Here is a 22609-nt window from a genome sequence, read left to right as displayed (position 1 = left end):
TATCTCCTACTCAAAACTGCAACAAATAAATTTGAAATCTCTCTTAAAATCTCAAAAATCACGAAAAGCCAGTGCTATGTTTAAGCTCATTAACAAAAAACACAAAAAAAGAATAATAAAGATTCCTTAAGATATTGACAAAACTACTTGTTCATTATACTCAGTTTTTCTACTAGTTCGATTTTTCTACTAGTTCGGTTTAAGGTTTAGTGAATTGAATTCGTTCATTTAGTAGATCAAATTTTTCTGATTCAATTTTTTTTTGTTTTTCTCTGTAATTAGAGAATCGAATGAAACTGTAGTAATTGTGCTGCATCTTAATTGAGGTTCATTTGATTTTGTTTTCATTAAGTAATTTCAGTTCATTAAATAATTTCGATTCATTTCGTAATTTAATTGAAATTCATTTAGTTTTGTTTTGTTTGAATTTGCTTAACTTATTTATGTATACTTGTTTAGTTAGTTATAGCTCTGAAACTAAACACACTTCATTCAAATGTGGCATCTGCAAAATAACTTAAATTACTGGGCACACAGCCGACTTAACCCCACAAAATGACTAAATTTGTTGGTAGATTATTAGTCTCTCTTTTGGATAGTTGAAAATATGTCTCGGAACGAAATAGATTTAGTTTAATCAAACTGTAGTAGTAGTGACAAAAATAATCAGATATTAAATAAATATTATCTTTAAATTTTGGTGATTCTATGCCCAGCAAATTTCGTTTGCGATTTTTTTAAAAAGAAAAAAGAGGTTTAGAGTTTTCTTTTATCTTAAGAACCAATTTGTCTTATATTAATAACTAAGTTCTGTGCTATATAGTACACAAATAGGAAGGACAATGTATATAAAGAAGAGAGAATAAGGAAAATGCTACCATCTACCGTCCCAAAACTCATGTTGAAATATTTTGGAAGAAACAGTACTACCTCCAATGTGGTGAATTCATAATATGCTTCAGCGGTGTAATATACAACGCGAATCTTCTCTCATTTATTACAACCGTATCGTACCAAAATGTACAACAAGGACAAACTTCTTTCTGTACATGAGAGGATAGTTGTATCATTGTATGCAACTACTTACTTGGGAGTTAATCTGATAGGACAGATAGAGAATGCGATACAACGAGCTGCTTTCGCAAGCATAAACCGCTCTGTTTCATTCAAAGGCCTTTCAATTACCTTCACAACATTTGCATCCTGGAACTACAGAAAATCAAGCAATGATTAACTGATAAATTAACAATTAGGGAACAATCATTTATGCTAGGAAAAATAAGCATGGTCAAAGGACATTAGATGGTTAAGGTTTTGAGATTAGCTGAGGTGTCAATTTAGAAGGTTAAGGTAAGGTTTGGTGTAAACAGTAAATCAGTAAATCTTGGGAGAGACAAAGGGTTATCCAATGTTCTGAAGAGTGCGTTTACAATATTGTTCTTATTTCTACAATATATTAATCTACAGCGAATAAATGACCATTTGTATCTATGAGAAATGAAAACGCTGACATTTGTACCCATGAAAGTTCGAAACTAATCTTGTACCCATGATAGATGCTGTCCGTGTGACAAAAATACCCTGACTTGGATCTGAGCTTGGTTCGTGGGTTTCCGAACCTACGTGGCACTCCCACCCCCTCCCCCAACCCATATCTGAGCCAACCATTCACCATCATCATCTTCATCTTCTTCACCATCATCCCCATCCATCACTGTCTCTTCCCAGCCACCATAACCTCCATCACCATCACCTCAGCACCACCACAGCCACCTCCCTTCACCACAACCTCCGGCGACAACCCACACCGCCGCGCCCCTTTCTCTTCTTCTTCCCCTCTTCTCACCTCCGCTAAGCCCAGAAACTACAGCGCCAGCTCCTCCTCTCCACCAAACAGCCGCAACACCCAACCTTCTCTGCAGGGTCCTTACGGCGTTCCAACCCGTCACCACTCCCCTGTCCGAACCCTACCTCCCCCAAAGCTCCCAGCAGCATCAGACAAGCCAAAATTTTCAAACAGCAGCATGAATCAAAACAGCAAAATTTTCAAACACCAGCATGAATAAAAACAAACCTAAATCCACTAACATGCATTTCTAACTAACCAAATTAAGCAAAATGAACTAAAAGCAATACAATGAAAGAAATAGAACTCAGGGAAAAACGCAGGGAATGGAAGACACGGGAAAACGGAGGGGATGGAAGACACAGGGGCTGCACCCTGTTCTGGAATCGCGACGGTGCTAGGCTGGTTCGCGATGGTGAGACGGGATGACAGAGAAGGAAGAAGAAAGGGGGAAAGGGGCTCATCGTCGGTGTCGCTGTGACTCGTCGACGGCGTGGCGGTTCGGCCAGTGAGAGAGAGGGAGGAGAAGGTGGCCGGTTCGTTGGTGTGGCTGAGGAAGACAGAGAACACGCAAAGGGGAGAAAAGGGAAGAGGGTTGCGGTGGCTCGTAGAGGCCGACGGTGATGGTTGGCGGAGCTAGGGTTCGGACAGGGGAGTGGTGACGGGTTGGAACGCCGTAAGGACGCTGCGGAGAAGGTTGGGTGTCACGGCTGTTTGGTGGCAGACGAGAGGAGACCCAGGAATGGAGAAGATGGCCGCTGCCGCTCTGAGCTTTGGTGGAGAGGAGGAGCTGCCGCTGTGGTTTCTGGGCTCAGCGGAGGTGAGAAAATGGGAAGAAGAAGAGAAAGGGGCGCGGCGGTGTGGGTTGTCGCTGGAGGTTGTGGTGAAGGGAGGTGGCTGTGGCGGTGCTGAGGTGATGGTGATGGAGGTTATGGAGGTTATGGTGATGGTGATGGTGAAGAAGATGAAGATGATGATGGTGAATGGGTTGGCTCAGATTTGGGGGGGTTTGGGAGTGCCACGTAGGTTCGGAAACCCACGAACCAACCTCAGATCCAAGCCAGGGGACTTTTGTCACACAGACAGCATAGCATCTATCATGGGTACAAGATTAGTTTCGAGCTTTCATGAGTACAAATGTCAGCGTTTTCATCTCTCATGAATACAAATGGTCATTTATTCAATCTACAGCGAATAGTTCACACTAAATTTGATTTGCCTAGATAGATTCTGGTTGTGTTTCTGTCAATGAATAGCATCTAAGCATTCTCACAATTGGTGGAGTTCATTACATAGATCAGCTAGATGCCATAATGTTCAGTCTTAAATCATGTTAACAGTCAAATATTGAATTGTATATCCCTTTTAACGGTTACACTCATATTCTTTTTGGATATAACCATCTAATCTATTCTCCGGACAACTCTACTACCAACTCTACCACCAAATAACCCTTATGGATCTAAGGTCTCTTAACACAGTAATCTTCCACGAGAGGATAACTCCTTACTGGAAATACCTTCCAAAATGACAACAAAAAGTAAATTAAGAATAGCAATTAATAAGCTATTCAAGGTGTCACAATTAAGGAAGTTTAGGTCCAGCTTTTATTTAAGAACTTCAGGGAGAATCTCAGGATTCTCAAATGTTCAGAAAGAGTGATTTATCCTTGTTCTTGCTCTGTTATTCTTTGCAATTTCTTCATCATATGAATGCAACTTCTAAGCGTATACTGTGTACATACCTCCGGCTGGTGCTGAACCGAAGGCTGAATGCTGGCAGTTTCACCGATGACAATTATATTGTTAATATTACCCCTATCATCGCTTTCTTCTGGTGAAGCAGTTGAATGCATCCATTCTCCATTAACAATAAACTTGTAGTAGTATCTGAAGGCAAAAAATGGAATCATATAATGTTCCACAAAAATATTGCATGAAGGAATTACACTGTCACCTTTTTTTTTGGGCCCATGAAAAAAATTAAATTACAATAACCTATAATAAAAAGATGATCATACTATGAAATAGATATTTAATTGACTACCTGGGAATATTTAGCTAATTAGGTAGCCAAGCTAATTTAAAGAAAAAGTCAAAAAGCATAGATTTTGAAGACCATTATGGTAAAAAAACAGGAGACATACTTTCCTTGTGGAAGTTTAACTTCTACTTCATGTCTTGCACCCTGATACACTGCCTTTAGTGGTTCTTTCCAGTTTGCAGTAAAATCTCCCACCAAAGTTACATCATCTTCCTAAAACATTAAAATAGATGGGACTCAGATGAAGAAACTTAAAACTATAATTATAACAAACATATTCAATCTCCTAGGCCTCATTAGAAATCTAAAGGTAAACTGACCAGCAAGCTGCAGTGAAGCTATAATTAAATATCTGTTACCTCATGACCATTCCACACAAATGTGACAGCATGTGTGGGAGGTCCATCATGTTTTCCCCTTTCAACCATAGCTATAAGATCCCATGTTGCCCATGCAATTGCTGGCCTGCAGTTACGACTCTGTGAAATGCTTCTTTAATTAAGAAAATGAAGTGTGGCAAAATGACCCCCAAAAAATAAAAGTTTAGGAGGTGGTGAAAATAAATGACTGTGAGATGCAGGCACATACAAACATGTAAGCAATCTGTGTGCCACCCAATGGTTAACTAGATTAATGAAAATAAAATTAGTAGAGACCTGAAAGAAAACAAGCAGAACACAAAACTTTGACTTCACTACAAGGATGATGGTAAGGAGAGAATCACAGCTGCTAACAAAGAACTTGAACATTTTCATTGCTCATGCCCAAAGAAGAAAGAAACTTGTACAATTTCAACTTTTTAAGATTACAAACCATGCATGTATTCTTTTCTCGGACTACATATCCCCATCTTGAGCCCTCTTAAACAGAAATTTAAGGTACAATCAAGCCATGATCCAAAAGTGTTTAAGTTTAACAAGATGAACCTGTCGGGTCTACATGTGTGCATCCCAGTGACCCAAGTATAGGCTGCATGAAGGGAAACATCTGTCATCCAGTGCAGGTATGCAATCACACAAGCAGGAGACCGATCGAATCCAGAAGTGCAAGTAACAAAGACACGATGATTCTTCCTAAGCAGCCTTAATAGTAGCCCCACACAAAATGGAAGTTTCTTTCTCAAATCATATGAATCTCTATCCCTGAAAACATAAGTATGGAAAACTTACATAAAACAAAAACCAAAGTCTAAGTAGAAAAATTTTTGCATAGTCAGAACTTCTGGTTCAACTCCATGAAAATATATTTTATTCACTTCAATTTGTGATAGTATTCTAAAAGGGAAAAAAGAAGTTAAATATTCAACATTTGGAAATTCTCATCCTAAAGTAATACTTAGTTACTTACATTTTCAATATATTGAGTATAAGTGAAAATCCAGACACAAATTTCAATTAAGAAAGAAACGATATCAAAGGGAAAATTTGTCATCAGTAAAAACCATTGAAAAGGTCTGGAACCTATATTACCTTATGGAATAGTTGATCATGAGAATATTGTTCCTTTGACATGAATCATTGATTGATCTTACATTTATTCCCCAATTTTCAGCTTCATTTCCACTTTGGAAGTTCAGAACAGCAGTAATTCCCTGTAGCAGAAATTTCCCAATATGTTGATTGTTGAGTGAAGAATGCAATGCTTATGAAAACGAAACTGCTTGTAAAATATATAAAATTGAGAGAGAGACAGAGAGGTTTTATTCGCGCGCGTTTGTTTTGGGGGAGGGAGGGAGGGAGGGAGGGTTCATTCAGCATGACAATAAAAGAATATGCAGTAATCCAAATTTACATGTCACAGCATGCCTTTGTCTCAAATTAACATGATTAGATACTTGGTGCATTTCAACAATATTACAGATTTTAACTTGGATAATGCAACCAGAAGAAGTTATTGCCCAGGCACACTGCTTTAACAAATTCAATGGTAAATAGTAGTTGATAACTACATTTATTCAACAGAGGTTTTTGTCTTCTGAGATATTATTGTTTCGTAATGGATGCTTGTATTAAGCTTTCATTTGCAATATTTACTGTTAATCCAAAAAACTGAGTTTAGGGAGTAATTCTTGGCCTTAATGTGAAACATCATTACCTCAACAATTGACAAAGTTTCCACATCAGCTTCTGTTTGAATACATGATCCTACAAATAGTTGCTCTGTAATCTATGAATTTAAGATAGCAAGTTAGCAAGATTATGTTAATATCTTAAGCAACCACACTGAAAGGAACACGTTTTCGGAAAATGATAAATACCTTACTATAGCGCATGCCAAGGGAATGATTATAGTACATCTCATCCTTGGAACGGTCCAGAGCCTGAATATATTCCTCAAGTGGGAAACTTCCATGAGCCCATTCTCCATCTCCACAGGCTTCTCCACTAAAAATACAAGCAAGTCGAGTCGTTTGTTGAGTAATGAAGTTTCTTTCGCCATAAGTGATGGCATCTTGATTTTGATTGCCCAATAGCTGGCTTCCTTTCAATGTAAGAAATTTTGAATTGAACACCACAAATCCAGAATTCCCAGAGCTCTCACTAGATGGCTGTAAATTAGATGCCAATAGTGTCTTGCTCCAGGAGATAATAGGAACTCGACCTCTATTAAACAATATTTCAAGATCAATCATTTTATGCAGTAGTTGAATCGGAAAAGGTGATGTGGGCCTCTCAAGAACCAAGCTAAAAGAATTTGCTTGCTCATTTAGCACCTTCCTGAGGAAATGAAAAGACTGAAAAGTAAAAACAAAACACTGATGAACAGAATAGATTATGATGATCAAGATGATAGTAGCTTTATATCTTTTGAAGGTATAAGTTATAACAGAGTGACTATTGCTAGCAGATAGAAAAATGAATAAAAAAGTGCTTTTATGATTTATTTGAACTCATGGATAAAAAAGTGTTTTTATGATTTAGCCTTATGAATAAACTACAGTTTCTTTATGATTTTTCTCCCTTGTTAAATAGGCCAAAGCCCACCAAATCTATTATTCCGAAATTTAACGAAAATAAATAAAAATTAAATTAAATTAAATAAGAATACTGATAGATATAAAACCATTTGTGTGTCTCTACTCAACAATTAAGTGTTTGAGAGAAATAGTTCACAACATACTGAGAGAACTAGAATTCAATCCTCCTTGTCTTTAGTTTTCTAAATATAAATTAAATTTCCGCAAAAAGTAGGATGAGAATGGGTGCACTACACTTGTATGTCTAGATATAAAACCATTTGTATGCCTCTAGCCAATAGTTTAAGCGTATGGCAAAGGTGGTTCAGGAAAAGTATAAATAAACCTTTTGTGAGTTTTATTTAGCTTGTATGTCATTCTAAAACATATATCACCAGTGTCATTAATTTAAAAGAAAAAATACCTTGTTTTCTAAAATTAAAAAAAAAAAGTATAAAGAAATACTTGGAAGAATTTGATAACAAATCAGTATTTGCTGTAGTTCGGTGAAAATCCAACACTTTGCTTTTACAGAGTGGGAATGTATATTGTCACTTCTATTTTGATAATGTCACTCCCATTCATGAATGTTTCCTATCGTATTTTTGGAGGGTAAACTACAAAATATGCACCCCAAAAGATTCAAGTGTCGTGATAAAAATAACCACAAGATTAAAATGACAAAAAATGGTCTCCAAAAGATAATATTATTTTTTGATAAAATACCAATTATTAAACGTATAGCCCCAAAAATGGCTCTAGAGATCAAATTTCCACATAGTAATTTGCAAGCATGTTTAGAAAAATGAGACTTATCCATCCTTAATGTTTGGTGATCTTAAGCCAAGTGAGTATTTTTTGGCCATTTTAATTTCTACTTGAATAACCGAAAATTTAAAAAATATATACATGGAAAAAGGGTCTAGAGATTGAATTTTACACTAAATTTTTACATGCACATTCTATATACTTATCCAAATATTCCTACAAAAAGTTGGATCAAATGCATGAGTCGTTTGCCACTTATAAAAAAAACGATATTTTTTGCCATGTTTGTCTAATTAATACTATCTTTTAGGGACCTTTTGTTATTTACATCTATTTGGACCATTTTTGTTAGCGTGTTAATCTTTCAAGCGCATTTTCGTCTAGCAAATATGATTTTATTTGAACTCAGGGATAATGCTATAGCAAGTAGGAACAAGGCTAGCAAGCTCTTCTACCATTCTCCTAAACAACACAAGGCAGCACCAAACATTTCACCAACAAAATGTTAAGAGAATGGAATGTCAACGAGATTAACTTAAGAGAGAATATAGAGAATACTGATATATCTCCCACCTTACTTTTAAATCTTTCTGTTTTCATGTTTTAGACTCTTGTGAAGATAAAATCATGTTTCATATGATATCTCCATTTCATTCTGTCCTTTCCAAAATCTTGAAATTAACAAATGGAACAAAATAGAAACTGAACAAATACCAAGAATAATGATATGAGTAATGTTATATGTACGTAACCATAGTGTTGTAAACATACACCTAAACTGAAAAGCACAAGTGAAGGAAGAATATATATATATATATATAAAGTGAAAACAATGTCATGAAGTTCTGTTTTCTGTTTCAATTTTTTTTTCCACAAAGTCTAAAGCAGAAAACGCAACCGAAATAGACCTAACCCTAATGAAGTAATTAGATATATACGCCACTAGACTCAGCTCCAAAAGAGCAGTCATTAACCATAACTAAAAAAATAAAAATTGAATGGGGAATAATCTCAGTGGATAATAAAGAAATCAATGCAAAGAACAACTAATGTTGAAGTGTGAGGAGGGTAGGAATCAGGAGAGGGAGGAGTCTTTCTCCTTTCTTTTTTCTTTTTGGGTTAATTTTCAAGAATATTATATATTGCGAAACAACATTACATAATAAAACTCTAGAAGCATCGAAGTTTAGTTTAGAGTGCATAAACATATAGGAAAGAAGAATCAAGAAGCGTACTGTGTGTCTCCAACGTCTTTAATCTCGACGAGCTTGTTCTGAGATGAATCCCCAAGTTTCTTCAAAGTGTCACCTACCATTATAATCCTCGACCTCTCTGCATTGCCCTGCATAGAAGAGAAAGGGAACTGTTAAGTTGAAAATAAAATAAATGAATCTCTGGAAATGAATTTTGGTGTGAGGAGGGGAGGGGTACCCCTTTGGTGAGGGAATGGACGATGATGTTGCCGTCAGCGGTGAGAGCGAAACGGATGCCGAGGGGCCTTTCGAGAGTGACAAGGTACTGGTTGAGGTTCATCTTGTATGCCTTGGAATCGGACATTGCGAAAACACGAAGAGTGTGGGTCCTGACATTCGAGCGAACAAAGCAGTTCTTGTTTCCGTTGTTGAACAGAGAGCGATGCGTGGGGCAAAAGGAAGAAGAAGATGATGCGGTGCTGGTGATGCAGGGTAGAAATGACGGTGGAGGATGAGGATTGGTGGTGAATCGGAGTAGGAGCATGCTTGGTTGTTGAGGAGGGGGAAGAAGAAGATGCGTGATTTGAAGCTGTGAGCTATGGTGTGAGATGTGAGGTGGGAAAGTGTGTCCGTGTGAGTGATCAATTTTTCTTTTTCATTCAAAGAATCGAGAAAAGGGGTTTTGCGGAGAAGAAGGGAGGGTCTAGATGCGCGTGGCGATTGCGTAGGACCCTCAATGCACGAGTATTTAGCTGTTGTGGACTTTATATGCCACCTGGGATTCAAAATATGAGTAGATTATTAAATTGATTCTGATTATTTATTTTTTAAATTAATTTTAAAAGATTTTTTTATTAAATTTATTTTTAAAAAATTTTAAATTGATTATTTTAGTGTTTTTGTCACTTTTATTATTAATTACATTAAAATTTATTGATGTGACACGTTAAGTGACACCACAATATATATTTAGTAATCTTAATTGATAGCTAATATGATAAATTTATAAAATTAGATCAAATTAATTTTAAATTGAGGGATTTCAATATCTCAAGTTCTCTATTAAATTAGGTTTTGATTTGATCTAATTTCATAATTTTTTTATGCTAATAATCAATTAAAATTTTTATGTGTGTGTTATAGTATTATTTAACGTGCCACGTTAACAAATTTTGGTGTCATCAACAAAGAAAATGACAGAAGAATTGACGCGATTAATTTAAAATTTTTAATAACAAATTTGATTAAAAAAAATTTTGCGGACTAATTTAGAAAATAAATGCTTTTTCAGGGACGAATTTGACCATTTACCTTTCAAAATATCTAGAATTTTAGTTCTCACTAATTAATTAAATTTTAATTTGGTCTTTTTAATATTTTAAATATTTTATTTTGTTTTGAAAAATTTTAAACTGATTCAATATTATCTTAATATTAAATTTGACATAAATAATTAATAGAACGAGTAACATAAATGTTACCAATATTATTATTAAACTATATCTTCTTTCTTATATTAGAAAAATATAACCAAAATCTTATTGTAAATTTATTTTTATCTCCTTTTGATAAAAAAATTCTAAAATTCCATCTATCAATCATCAACGATTCAAAAAAAATAATAAGTTGATAATTGTTGGTAGATCAATTTTACTTACATATTAAAATTAAATATTAACTCTTCAATATGTTAATTGTTCGTGTTAAATTTATCAATGGAACAATATTAAATCTATTTGAAACTTTCTTACTTTCTTAGATTGAAATAAGACATTTGAACTTTTTTGAAATTGAAATAAAATATTTAAAATAATAAAATTTAAATTAAGAGTTGACTCAAATGTTAGATACCAAAATAATATTTTACTCTAAATAAAACAAATATATTATTTACAAAAGAATAATTATACAAATAAGTACATGAAGTCTTTAAAATTGAAAATTTTAGTCTTTAAATTTTAAGATACACAAAACAATTTTTAATCTTATTCTACATTAGATAATACAATTTTGACCAATTTTTCCTATTAGTAACTAACATTAATTGCTAAAATGACACATGACTGTTAACTATCTACATGTTCAAGTTGGACAATGCAGTCCTTGAGGTGAAGTTATAATTACTATCCAAGTCAGTTCTCACGAAATTTTTAAAAAGACAATATAATTCTCAAAGTGTCTACTTTAGCTGTGTTTGGAAGAGAGTCGAAGAGTAAACGACAAAGGCTAAATTAAATCTTTTTATTGTATTTGGTGTAAAGTGTACATGACTTAGTTATGTCTCAATATCTTAATTTGGTTTAAGATAAATATAGAGACTAACACAAGTAAAATTACGTAAATATCTTTATTAATTTAAAAACTGAAAACAACATAGATCCTAATCCATCCTCCTCCTTTTTCTCATCATCATCATCATCTGAATTAGCCTCACCTTTTCAAAGCTCAACGGTGAAATTGTCGTTAGTCAAGAGGAAAGACGTTGCGGAGGAGGCGAGGAAAAACACTGCCGTTGTCGAACCACCGGCCAAGACCGATGAAGTGTGAGAGGGAGAGGCGCGAAGCAAAGATGGGAAAGAGAAGAAAGGGGTGAGCTCACCAGAGAAAGAGAGAAGAGGAGAGAAGGAAGAAGATGACAGCGCTAGTGAAACAAGGGGAAGCGTTCGCTGCCGACGAGTTAGAAAGAGAAGAAGAGAGAGAACCAGTAGAGAGATTTTGAAGAGAGATATTGAGCTTATGTAGAGGGGTGACAAACTCAAGAAGGAAGAGGGATGCTTCCGTGCCACCATACCCGTACTCGCCGAAAAACATCACCATTGTCGTCGGAGAACGCTGTTACAGCCACCAACTCCATCATTTCACCCTGGTTCTAGTCCAGATTTTGTTTTGTTCTGTATCATTCCTACCTCTGTCTTGTCATTTGTAAACTTTAAAAAATTAATAAATAATTAACTAATAAATTAATTATTATTTAAAAAAATTTAAAAAATTAAATTTTATAGTTTAGAATGGAAGAAATAATTAAAATTTTGATGCTAATTTTAAAAATTTTGACCTAAAATTAGAGCAAACGAACTAAATCGAACGAACCGGGCCCATAACAGACCCAACCCAACCAACGTTATATGAAGAGCATTAGCTTTTCTCGTTCCCCAAGTAATGAAACACGTTGATGGTTGCATGAGGAGAAGGAAGAAAACAATATTGATAAGAAACTTGATCAAATTCCTAACCTAATCTCTCATTCAAATTCCTATAACTTTTGATCCGAAACTCTGATTGACGAGCCGTCAGTGATCACACGTTTGTCTCGAAATTATCTACAATATCCACTAAACAATTTGGTAAGAAACTTGAGTTTTCTTACCCAGATCTTCTCATTCATTTTCAAAATTTAGAATTTATAGTATTGAAGAATTGAATGATTTTGATGATTTAGGTGAACTCTGACAACGAAAAAATTTTGGGTTTTGCCCAATTGTTCATGGGTAATGGTAAGAAACTCATAACCCTTGTAAATCCTTTAATTATATGATATTGAGTAGTAAAATTAGTGGTTGTGTGTGCAATTGTGTGAAATTGGATTGTGTAAATATGAATTAGAACAATAATGATGATGTTGGAGACTTAAGCTCGGGTATTCAGAGCTGAAAATCACTTGGTGAAGGTTTAGAGCTTGTGTATTGAGGACTTGCAGTGCCATGTGGCTTAGGAAGAAATTCGTCAATGTATGGTTTCGGTTTCTCGTAACTAAAATATAACGTGTCGTAAAAATTTAGGTTAGTTAACCGTAAGATAAGATTGAATTATTAATGATGTTGATGATTGAGATTGGTGAATATATATGAGGGTTAATAACTTTGAAGTTGTGGTTGATGCCATTATGGTTGTGATGTTTAATCTTGTATATGAGATTGGTAAAAAATTGATGATGATTGTGTTGAATGATAAAGTTGAAGAGAATGTATGATGAATTATGATGATAATGTTTGAGAATGAATAATGATTGTATATAGTGGGTTGAAAACTTGATGGAGATGGTGAATTGGTATGTTGAGAAGTGTTGTGATATAATTGATGTTGGTTTGGAGCCATTATGGTAAGATTTGGTAAGTTTTAAAAGGGGTTGGAATTGAAATATTTTGAAAGTTGAGGTTTAGAAATTTTTTAGAAAAACTTTATTTTTAACCAACTTCGATGAGCCATAACTTGGCCTCCAGACTTTTGATTTTTATCAAACTTATCTAAAATGAAAATTTAGTCCGAGAGGTTTACACCTTTTGAAGAACGGACAAAAAATGTTTTAAAACGAAAGAGTTATGCGCGTTTGAAATTTGGTGTGCGAAAAGTAAAATCTGCAACTTTGCTATTTTCGGAAGAAAAAGGAGACATGTGGACCATCATATGCGACGCGGACAGAGGGCACTGCCCAGACGTCTTGCGTATGCAGAGTAAGTCCTGCGTACTCAGACCATTGGTTTCTGGAGGCTCGCGTACGTGGAACCCTGATTCGGTAACATAAGTGATTTTTTTTATTCTAAGTCTTACCAATTCTGTAGTTCTCCAACCTCTTTTAATTATCTGTTAGGGTCCGATACCTAGTTTACGAGCCTAGGAGAGAGAGTGAACCTATAAAAGGAGGGTTATGGAATGGAAGAATTGAGTTGAAAAGTATGAACTAAGTGGAATATAGTACTAATTATGATGGACTAAATGAGAACGTTGAAGTACTGATGAAATGTAATGAATGATCGAGTTAATGTGAATGATTTGAGAAAGTGTTGAATAGAATATGGAGAAGGTTGTAATGACGATGATTGATCGAGAATATTGAGGATGAATATATGATTGATGATTAAATGATTGGGAGTAATTGAGGAAGTGTAGAAAAGTTGGGAATATGCCGGAGATGAATATATGAATTAATGAATGAATGAATGATTTATAAAGATTTAAAATGACATTGATCTTTGAGTTTGACCTGGCAAGGATCGTGGCGGTTTACCATTTGCCCAATGTCAAAATGTCTGTGAAGATTGTGGTGGTTTACTGCTCACAGAAGGTGGAGATCGTGGTTGTTTACCTCCCACATGTGTGTTATTTTTCCAATCGAAGATCTTGCGAGTTTCATGGTGGTGTACCGCTCGCAATGGTGGGGTTCGTGGTGGTGTACCATCCGCCAGGTGGGGTTCGTGGTGGTGTACTGCCCACCAGTTTTCAAGAGGACAATATCCGGTTTAGCTACCAGATGTGTCGGGCTCTGGTAAAGTAACCGACACGTAAGCTCCTGGCCAGTAGGAAAGGCATGCATCATATGCATTTATGTGTCTTGTTTGATTTTGCACTACTTGGGTTTGCTTATCTGAATATATATGCTTATCTGCTATATTTGCTACATGCTGTATTTGTACTCTACTTATATTTGCTTTGTCTGTATTGTTTGTCTCTGCACCGGAGTTTTGGAGGATTGGAGGAAGGCGAGAAATAGAGGGAATAAGTTAGAATTAAGTTAGAATTGAGTCAGGATTAAGAACCTTAGACAACTCACCTTGTATTATGGTTTAAAATTTTAACTCTAAACTTTAAATCTGAATGTTGGAAATTCTAAGATCACCTCTAGCTTTTCCGGGATATTATATGTTAGTTATGAAGGCACCGTTACCATGCTGAGAACCTTTCGATTTTTACCCCATACATATTTTGTGGTTTTCAGATGCAAAACGTGAGGCACCTCGCTGAAGCATACTGGAAGCTTTCTGCAAGCGAAGAACTCTACCCATTTGGGGTTTTATTTTGGTTTTAGATGCATATATACATAGTTATATATCTCCATTGTATATACATGTATTATGTTTTGTCCCTCTTAGAGTTTGACTTGGAGAAACAGGTTCTGTAAACAGTATTTTGGATATTTTGGGTTTCACACACACACACACACACACATGTATGTATGTATGCTCTGGCTGGTCTTAACTTCGCGAGGTAAGTCAGAAGCGCACACACACACACACACACACATGTATTTATGTATGCTTTGGCTGGTCTTAACTTCGCGAGGTAAGTCAGAAGCTTTGTTATCTGTATTATTGGAAGTCTTTCCTACATATATATGGTGCTTTATTCTTATCCTATCTAGTTTACGTTTATCACTTACGTGAGTGACGCGCTTTTCTATTTAACGCTTTTGTTTAATTTTTCTTCAAAAGGCTCCTAGATAAAACCCTCTTTTCACCTATAGTATATATATGATTTTACTTTATCGGTCATAATATCTCGCCACATCTGTTTTATGACTTAAGCATAAGACTCTATGTGGTATGGTGTTACATCGTTCACAGGCTCGTTGAAATTGCTGTTGTCAAAGCCTGCATAGGAGAAGGGCAGAGCTAGGTCACCAACACTACAAGAAAAATGTTGAGTACTGTCGGATTTACAATCGAAAAAACAAATAAAATCCGATGGTAATTTAAATACCATCGAATTTACTGTCGAAAACAATCAGATGGTATAAACCTCGTGGATTTTTTCGTCGGAAGTTACAACGGATCATTTGCTGGAAAAACCAATTGGTTACCGGAAGATTTTTCGACGGTATTGTTGGAGCAAAAAAATGTTATTTCGCGCACTGTTGCCATCGAATTATTCCAATAGTAATCTCAATTTTTTTTATAATTTGAAATACATGGTCAGTTTTAATTTTAAATTTAAATTTTTTTCAAACAATTAGTAGTCTACTTATAAATAATGAAAAACTTTTATTTAATTAAAATAAATAATATACTATTCAAATATATTAAAAGTCAACTACATCAAATATGTACAATAAAATAATAAAAGGTAAAACCAATAACTACAGATCTAGGTAGTCGTCGTCGTCTTCGTTGGTCCCGTGGCTCTGAGTCGGCGAGGCAGAAGGCGGCCATGTCCGTATGCCATTAGCATGACCACTGTCACCTGCAGCAAGACCACTGCCACCTACAATAGGATTGCTGCCACCAGCATAGGTGCTACCACCAGCAAGGTTAGTTTCAGCGGCGCACATCTAGGTCTGGTACACCTCTATATGAGCCTCCATACGCTGCATCCGCTCCACCGAGTCCCAGAACTCCAGCCTGAGCTCATCAGTAGACATCACGTGGGTGAGGATCTCCTTATACGTCTCCCAATAATCGTTAAGCTCCTGAACCTACTGCTGAAGGGTTTGTTAGAGCTCCTGCACTTGCAGCCTCAAATCCATGCCTTCCTCGGGCTTGACAGCTCGACTAGTGGTAGAGCCTGACGACGGCCTCAATGTGCATGTGCAGAGGCTGTTGGCGAAGAATGATCCGATCCCGTATACGTAGTTCCTGTATAGTGCTGAGGCAGACTTGCGCCAAACTGCATCATGATTGACGGCTACAGTTGTACATCCATCGGCGGCGTCCTCCCCACCTTGCTAAGACTGCTGACTTGCGGCCTCTACTCTTTGTGTGTAGGGCTTCTGTGTAATTAACACAAGTTATTGTGATTAGTACGTCGACAGATATACAGTTAATCTCTAATAATTTTATAGCAGATGATAATCAAATCTATGTTTACTCACATAATAATCCTGAGACCGCTGATAAGCAAATGTCTCTTTGTTCTCGTTCAGCGTATGGGTGTACTTGAACATCTCAGCTAACGTCGTCTCGCAATTCAATGACTTTGACTATACATGTTGCATTAAAACAATATGGTTGGGATGCCTAGTATTGATATGCAGAAGAATATAACTAAGTTGTTAACAAAATTAAAGTCACTTTACATACTAGTCTTGCCTTCATCTTCATGAAGGTTGTTGAGCTGCCAGTATATTTGGACGACCTGGCCGAGGCCTTACTAGTTTTGTTGGTGAGATGCCGATGCCGAAACCCCTCACAGGTCTTCTAATGAACAAAAAGATCCTTCTTTATATCTAGTCGAAGCCACTGCGTCCGATGGTCCCGCCCCTGACAAACATCATTCAGCATCTGCTGGAGTCACCAACCCATTCTATGGTCGAATATCTTTCTGATCGTCAGATCATGCTCAGGGACCCATATAAAGTGCAACTACAATAACCAAATTATAATCATTAAAACTTAAAACAATAACCAAATCAACCTAAATCCACCAAATATAAATCATAATCATTGAAACTTAAAATAATAACCAAATTAACCTAAATCCACTAAACAGGAATCAGGATTATTAAAACATAAAACAATAACTAGTCAGCCATATACAGGAAATATATAAGACTGAACGTGATACATATCCTGTGTTGCCATCAAGTCAAATGGTCACCGCACGATGAGAGGTGATGGAGGGGCATCAATCGTTGCCTCACTTCTGTGGCTGGACTCTAGGGATGCGGCATTCTTCGCTGGAGGTAGCGTCGTCGTGGATGCAGGCTGCTGATGACCGGTAGGAGGCGGCATCATCACCGTAGATAGAGGCACGTAGTTCGAGTTAGGGACCATGATGAACATCTGGTCTGCTAAACTCACAACCTGTGGCATCACCGGTGTGACAGAGAGAATCTAGAAGCCCCGGAGGTACCAAAAAAAATCCCCCCTCTAACCCGACCACAGCTACAACCACGACCAACAGCCTGATCCGCAGTACCTCTGCCTGTCGATATGTCTGCAAATATTAAATTATCAAACAATCAGCAGGGTTTTTCCCAGCAAAAAAGTCATCCACGCAGCAATTAACACAATTAGATGATTCCAAATACTTCAGCGATTCAAAACCTAATGCATTAAATCTAACTTAACTTAATCAACCTAAATTCACTAAATTTAAAAAACTAAATTGAACTAACTTCAAAACAAATTGATAATTAAAATTGAAATGCTAATCAAACTTAAACTAAATTCAACTTAAATTAAACAAATTAAATTCCATTGGGTAAAGTGTATCAAACTTGCAATATTAGGTAAGAAACCTCAAACATTCAACATTCAAAAACGTCAGTCAATGAAAAAACAAATCAAATTCCATCAATGCAAATAGTTAAAACAAGAGGAGAACAATCAACGATTTCAAGGGATTCACAAAAATTTTCAATAAAAAGCTTTTTGAGGCATATTTACAAACATTTGGCATCCAAAGCCATAAACAACATAACTTGGCATTAACAAGTAATATGTGCAACACCAATTCACAAAATTCAATATCAATGACAAAAAAAAAGCAAGTCAGCAGCGTTGATCATAAATTCATCAGACAGTAGTTTAAGTAATTCAAAGTAGCAAAACAATAAAACAGCAATTAACACAGCAAATGAGCATAATCAAACAATTAACCAAATATATTGAGCAGTAATTTCTCCACTAATCCAATTAGCAAACTCAAAATAGTTCCAGACACTTTCAACAAAAATTCAAAACCTATAAATCTAATCTAAATTATCCTAACTAACTAAATTCACTCAAACAGAAAATTAAACTAACTCAACTAATTAAACTAATCTAATGAACTAAAACTAATTAACAAGATTTAAAAAAAGTTCAAACAAAGAACCTTGAATGCAGCGTGCTGAAAGTAACGAAGAAGGAAGGAGGAAGGCGACGACACCAGGTTGTTGCCGGCACTATATGTGGCGGTCGTGAGCCACCGGAGCAGGGAGTTGGAGGCTATGGGCTAAGAAGGGTAAAAAGAGAGGGAGGAAAGGACCGATGCGGCGCTGAGAGGGAGGAGGCGTCGCGGTGGGGGTTGACGGTGACGGAGAGGGGGTGGCGATGGCGGTGGTCTCGATGGCAGGCGGCTAGTGCGCGAGAGAGAGAGAGAGAGAGAGAGAGAGAGAGAGAGAGAGAGAGGGGGGGAATGGTGGTGAGGTTTCGAATGAGAGAAAAGGGGTTCGTGATTTGAATTTACGCCACCTTTATCGTCAAAAAATTCCGACGGTACATCATTGTGGATCACCAAAACGCATCGTTTTACTAAATTGAGTTACCGTCAGATTAACCCGATGGTAAAAGACGTGCCAATTTAATTAACTTTTTCTCCAAAAATTACCGGCGGATTTACTGTCAAAAATAGAATTCACTTGTAATTAAAAAACCTTACGAATTCAATGTGGTTACCGCCGGTAAATCTAAAGGTAAATATGTCGATATTCTGTGATGTTAAATTTTACAATAAATCCGACGATACTCAACGTTTTTTTTGTAGTGCAAGCTCCACCATAGCCATGTATTTCTTCTCTCTAATTGTTGAAAATTACTACATTAAATAGGTGAAGATGGTGGAAGGGATAGAATGAGAATTTGAAAAGTTAAATGAGGATATTTTTGAAAAGAAATATTTTTCAATTTCTATTTTTAGAAATTTCAATCTCCTATATTTCTAAAAATTTTAACAGATGACAGGTGGAAGACGGCAGTTGCTGGACGGTGACAATAAAAAAGAATAGAAGACTATGAGTTTTTTACTTAGATTGAAAAAAAAGAGTAGAGACTGACACTAAGTGAGTGAGACAACAGTTTGTATGCGTGAGTGAGAAAGGAGTGTGTGTAGGGCTGGCAATGGGTAGGGTAGGGTAGGGTTTGGACCCTACCCTAACCCTACCCGCGGGTTGAAAATTTCATTAAAACTCTACCCTACCCTACCCGCGGGTTGAGAATCTCTCAACCCTAACTCTACCCGCACCCTAAAATTTTAAACCCTACCCTACTTTACCCTACCCACAGAAATATCAAATTTTTTCAAAGTAAATATAAAATTCAATTATTCGAATTTTATACGTATTAATAACATAAAAAATAAAAAAATAATGCTCTAAATTACTAAATTAACTAACTAGTTTAGTAGTTGTTCACTTATTATAAGTCATTACATAAGAAAGGTTGTGGGTTCAACTCTCACTTCTTTCACTATATAAAGAGATTTTTATAAAATATGTGTTATATATGAGGTGCGGGTAGGGTAGGGTAGAGTACACCCTAAACCTGTACCCTACCCTACCCGCAAGTATACCCGAACCGTACCCTACTGTACCCTAGTTTAGTGAGTGAGTGAATGTGAGTGAATAGTATTTAGGTAGGTCAAGTAAGAATATTTTTGTAAAATTAACTTACATGTAATTAAATTTATCGATTTAATTTAGTTCAGATTTTTTATATCAAAATAAAAAATTAAATCAAATTAAATAAAAAAACTACAAAAATTTATTATTTTTTCAATTTATTCGACTATTGATTTTTTTTCAATTTCGATTAATCAATTTTATTCATATTGGATATACTATTTCGAGCATTTTTTTTTGTATAAAAATAAAAATAGTGATATATCTTAACATTATATATTTTTGTGTTTTTTAAAATTGTAAAAGATACACAAATTGTAAGATTTAATTTCTATACATTAAATATTTTAAAAATAAAATCACAAGAATCCCCATTTTAGAAAAATACCATTGCACTTCAATATAAAAAACAAAAAGTGACTATCTCGCACGATGGGAGAAGCCAAAATCCATGATTCCGATTTCAATTGCTATGATTCCGATTTCAATTGCAAGTCTCATTTTGGGTCACTACTCACTACACCAAAAATATTTCATATATAAATCTTTCACCCGTACAAGTTTTCAACTTTTCAATTTTTGGATATAAATTTTATTGCTTACTCTTTGACTATTTTTTTGTTGTTTTCTTGAAATAAAAACCAAATTTAGTTGGTTCATTTCAGTTTTAGATTTCTTTTTTTTTTTCAGTATTTGACTAAGATGCATTTTAAACACCCGAATTTTAATGTACAATGATGATTGATTACTAAATTCACAAAGAAGATAAATGACATCAAATTAATATTCATTTCACAGCAGGCATGGTAAAAGAAACAAAACTGTTTTTAATTTTTTTATAGTAAAAATAAGAAAAAATAAAGTTGAAAATTAAGGAAAAATTAAAAGAATCCCACTAAATATGGTCTAACTTAATCAAATAATTTGAAGCTACTGTATCCTAATTAGGTGTAGTGAACCGATCCACTGAAGTGAGACCCATTTCCGAAAGGCAAAGAAATGAAGAATCATTGACCAACGCGAACATGGGCGGAAGGGAGGAACGCCTTCCCCAAGCGGCTTGTACGGATGGCAATCAACTCTTCCTTATACGGCAAATACGACCTTCTCTTATCCAATCTTTTCAAGTACAAATCCTCCTGCGCCGCCACGGTCGCCTTATCCTTCTTCGCCGGCGCAGCCAGGAACATCGAAGGCTCCTTTCCGTCGCTGTTGCTACGCCGGAGAAAATTCAGAAGCTTCCACCGCTTCGAAGACGGCGATGATCCTGTCGAATTGCTCTTCTTGCACCTGCTCGGGGAAGCTTGCGGCGAATTCGGAGTCCAAACACAGTACGTCCCCGGCGGAATTCCCTCCAAATCATCATCCGATGATGACGACGATGACGATAGCGACGGCGGTTGATGGCTCTCATTCCGGAGACCCTCGCCAGCGGCAATCAATATCCTCCTTATCGGTAACCGAAGCTCCGCCTCGGTACTCCGGTGCTCCTTTAAAAGGTCGCGGTTGAAAAGCGGAAAAACGGTGTCGTTGAAAGAAAAGTCATGGTCGTTATTGTGGCCAGCTTTTCGAAACGCGGCGAACTCGAAATCGGAGTCATCGTTTTGAGCAAGGTAGTGGACTCGTCCAACTTTTTCAGCGATACTTGCGAATTGATCGGCGGAGTAGCTGCTGAAGCTTGGTGACACAAACGAGTCCGAGTGTTGTTCTTCCTTCTGCTTCTGCATTTTACCGTTTTATTTTTCCTTCAATTTCACAGTTGCTTCGTGAAGTAGTACTGTAGTAATAGTAATTTTGCTTCTTTCTTAACGTTCGCTTTTTGGTGGGTTTGGGAATGATAAGCGCCAAGAATGTGTGTGGACTACTGGACTTCTGCGTATTTATAGGAAGGAGCTAGAGGAATGAGAAATTGAGAACGGAATAACGCACGCTGTACGTCTAAAGTTTGTTCGTAACGCATTACTTACACTTCCGCTCTCTTTCCTGGATTATCAATTTACAAAAATGACATTTTGTGGAAAAAAAATTTTTAAACAGTTTTGACAATTATTTAAAAAAATAACGAGTTCTTAATAAAAAATATATTTTTGTTTTTTGATTTTTGTTTTTGTAAATTGTTTAATTTTTTTAATATTTTTTTATATTAAGTATTAACAGAATCCGTTTACATATCAAATTAAACGGTTGATTTATTCATTAAAAATTAATTAAAATTAATAATTTTTTATTGAAAGTTTTTATTATTTTTTAAGAATAATTATTAATTTTTTATTTGTTATTTTTTTTTAAATATACAGACTAAATTTATTATGTAAAATTAAAAAATATTAATAATTTTAAAATTATTTTTATTTAAAATTAAATAAAAAATATATTAGTAATTAATTACGCAATAAATTTTCATCTTATTTCGTAATTTGTTATCTTTCATTTTTTTTTTCTTCTTTCCCACGTTTGGCACTTCTTCTTGCTTACGTATGTAGCTACGTAGTGGCTTTTTTCCCCCTTTATATGATGTTTGTGATAAGTTCTGTTATTTAAAATATTGTATTTTAATATTGGACTAAGAGGAGTGTATCCTATAAATAGTCTATTATGTGTGTGTTGGCCCAACAACTTTGATTTTCTAAATTCATTAGAATAACTACATTTTTATAATTTTTAAAAAATAAAAAAAAAAACTGCAACGTTATTTTTTATTTTTAATAATTTAAAAAAATAAAAAAATTGACAATGCCGTTTAGCATTGTCAAAATTTAAAAAAAAATTAA

General features: G+C 35.5%; 2 protein-coding genes across 3 annotated transcripts; both read right to left on the bottom strand.

Annotated features, from left to right (window-relative positions):
* Positions 1–882: 882 nt before the first annotated feature.
* LOC112697313 (phosphoglucan phosphatase LSF1, chloroplastic) lies at positions 883–9548 on the bottom strand. 2 transcript variants are annotated; one of them, XM_025750440.3, is made up of 10 exons: positions 9045–9548; positions 8849–8955; positions 6147–6606; positions 5984–6055; positions 5359–5480; positions 4816–5031; positions 4249–4354; positions 3993–4102; positions 3591–3735; positions 883–1209 (listed from the first exon to the last, which is right to left on the bottom strand). In XM_025750440.3, the coding sequence occupies exons 1-10, from the start codon at positions 9348–9350 to the stop codon at positions 1084–1086; spliced, it is 1770 nt and encodes a 589-aa protein (XP_025606225.1). In that variant the 5' UTR covers positions 9351–9548; the 3' UTR covers positions 883–1083. The 2 variants fall into 2 exon arrangements, with proteins under 2 accessions (XP_025606225.1, XP_025606226.1); XM_025750441.3 differs by having other exon boundaries at positions 883–1203; positions 9045–9544.
* Positions 9549–20608: 11060 nt separating this feature from the next.
* Positions 20609–21764, bottom strand: LOC112697312 (uncharacterized). Its single transcript, XM_025750439.3, has one exon. The coding sequence runs from the start codon at positions 21563–21565 to the stop codon at positions 20846–20848; it is 720 nt and encodes a 239-aa protein (XP_025606224.1). The 5' UTR covers positions 21566–21764; the 3' UTR covers positions 20609–20845.
* Between the last annotated feature and the right edge of the window lie 845 nt (positions 21765–22609).

Source organism: Arachis hypogaea, chromosome 6 (assembly GCF_003086295.3).
Source record: "Arachis hypogaea cultivar Tifrunner chromosome 6, arahy.Tifrunner.gnm2.J5K5, whole genome shotgun sequence".
NCBI lineage: Eukaryota > Viridiplantae > Streptophyta > Magnoliopsida > Fabales > Fabaceae > Arachis > Arachis hypogaea.
The sequence above is the reverse complement of the archived record's forward strand: the minus strand, read 5'-3'. Positions and strand labels throughout refer to the sequence as shown.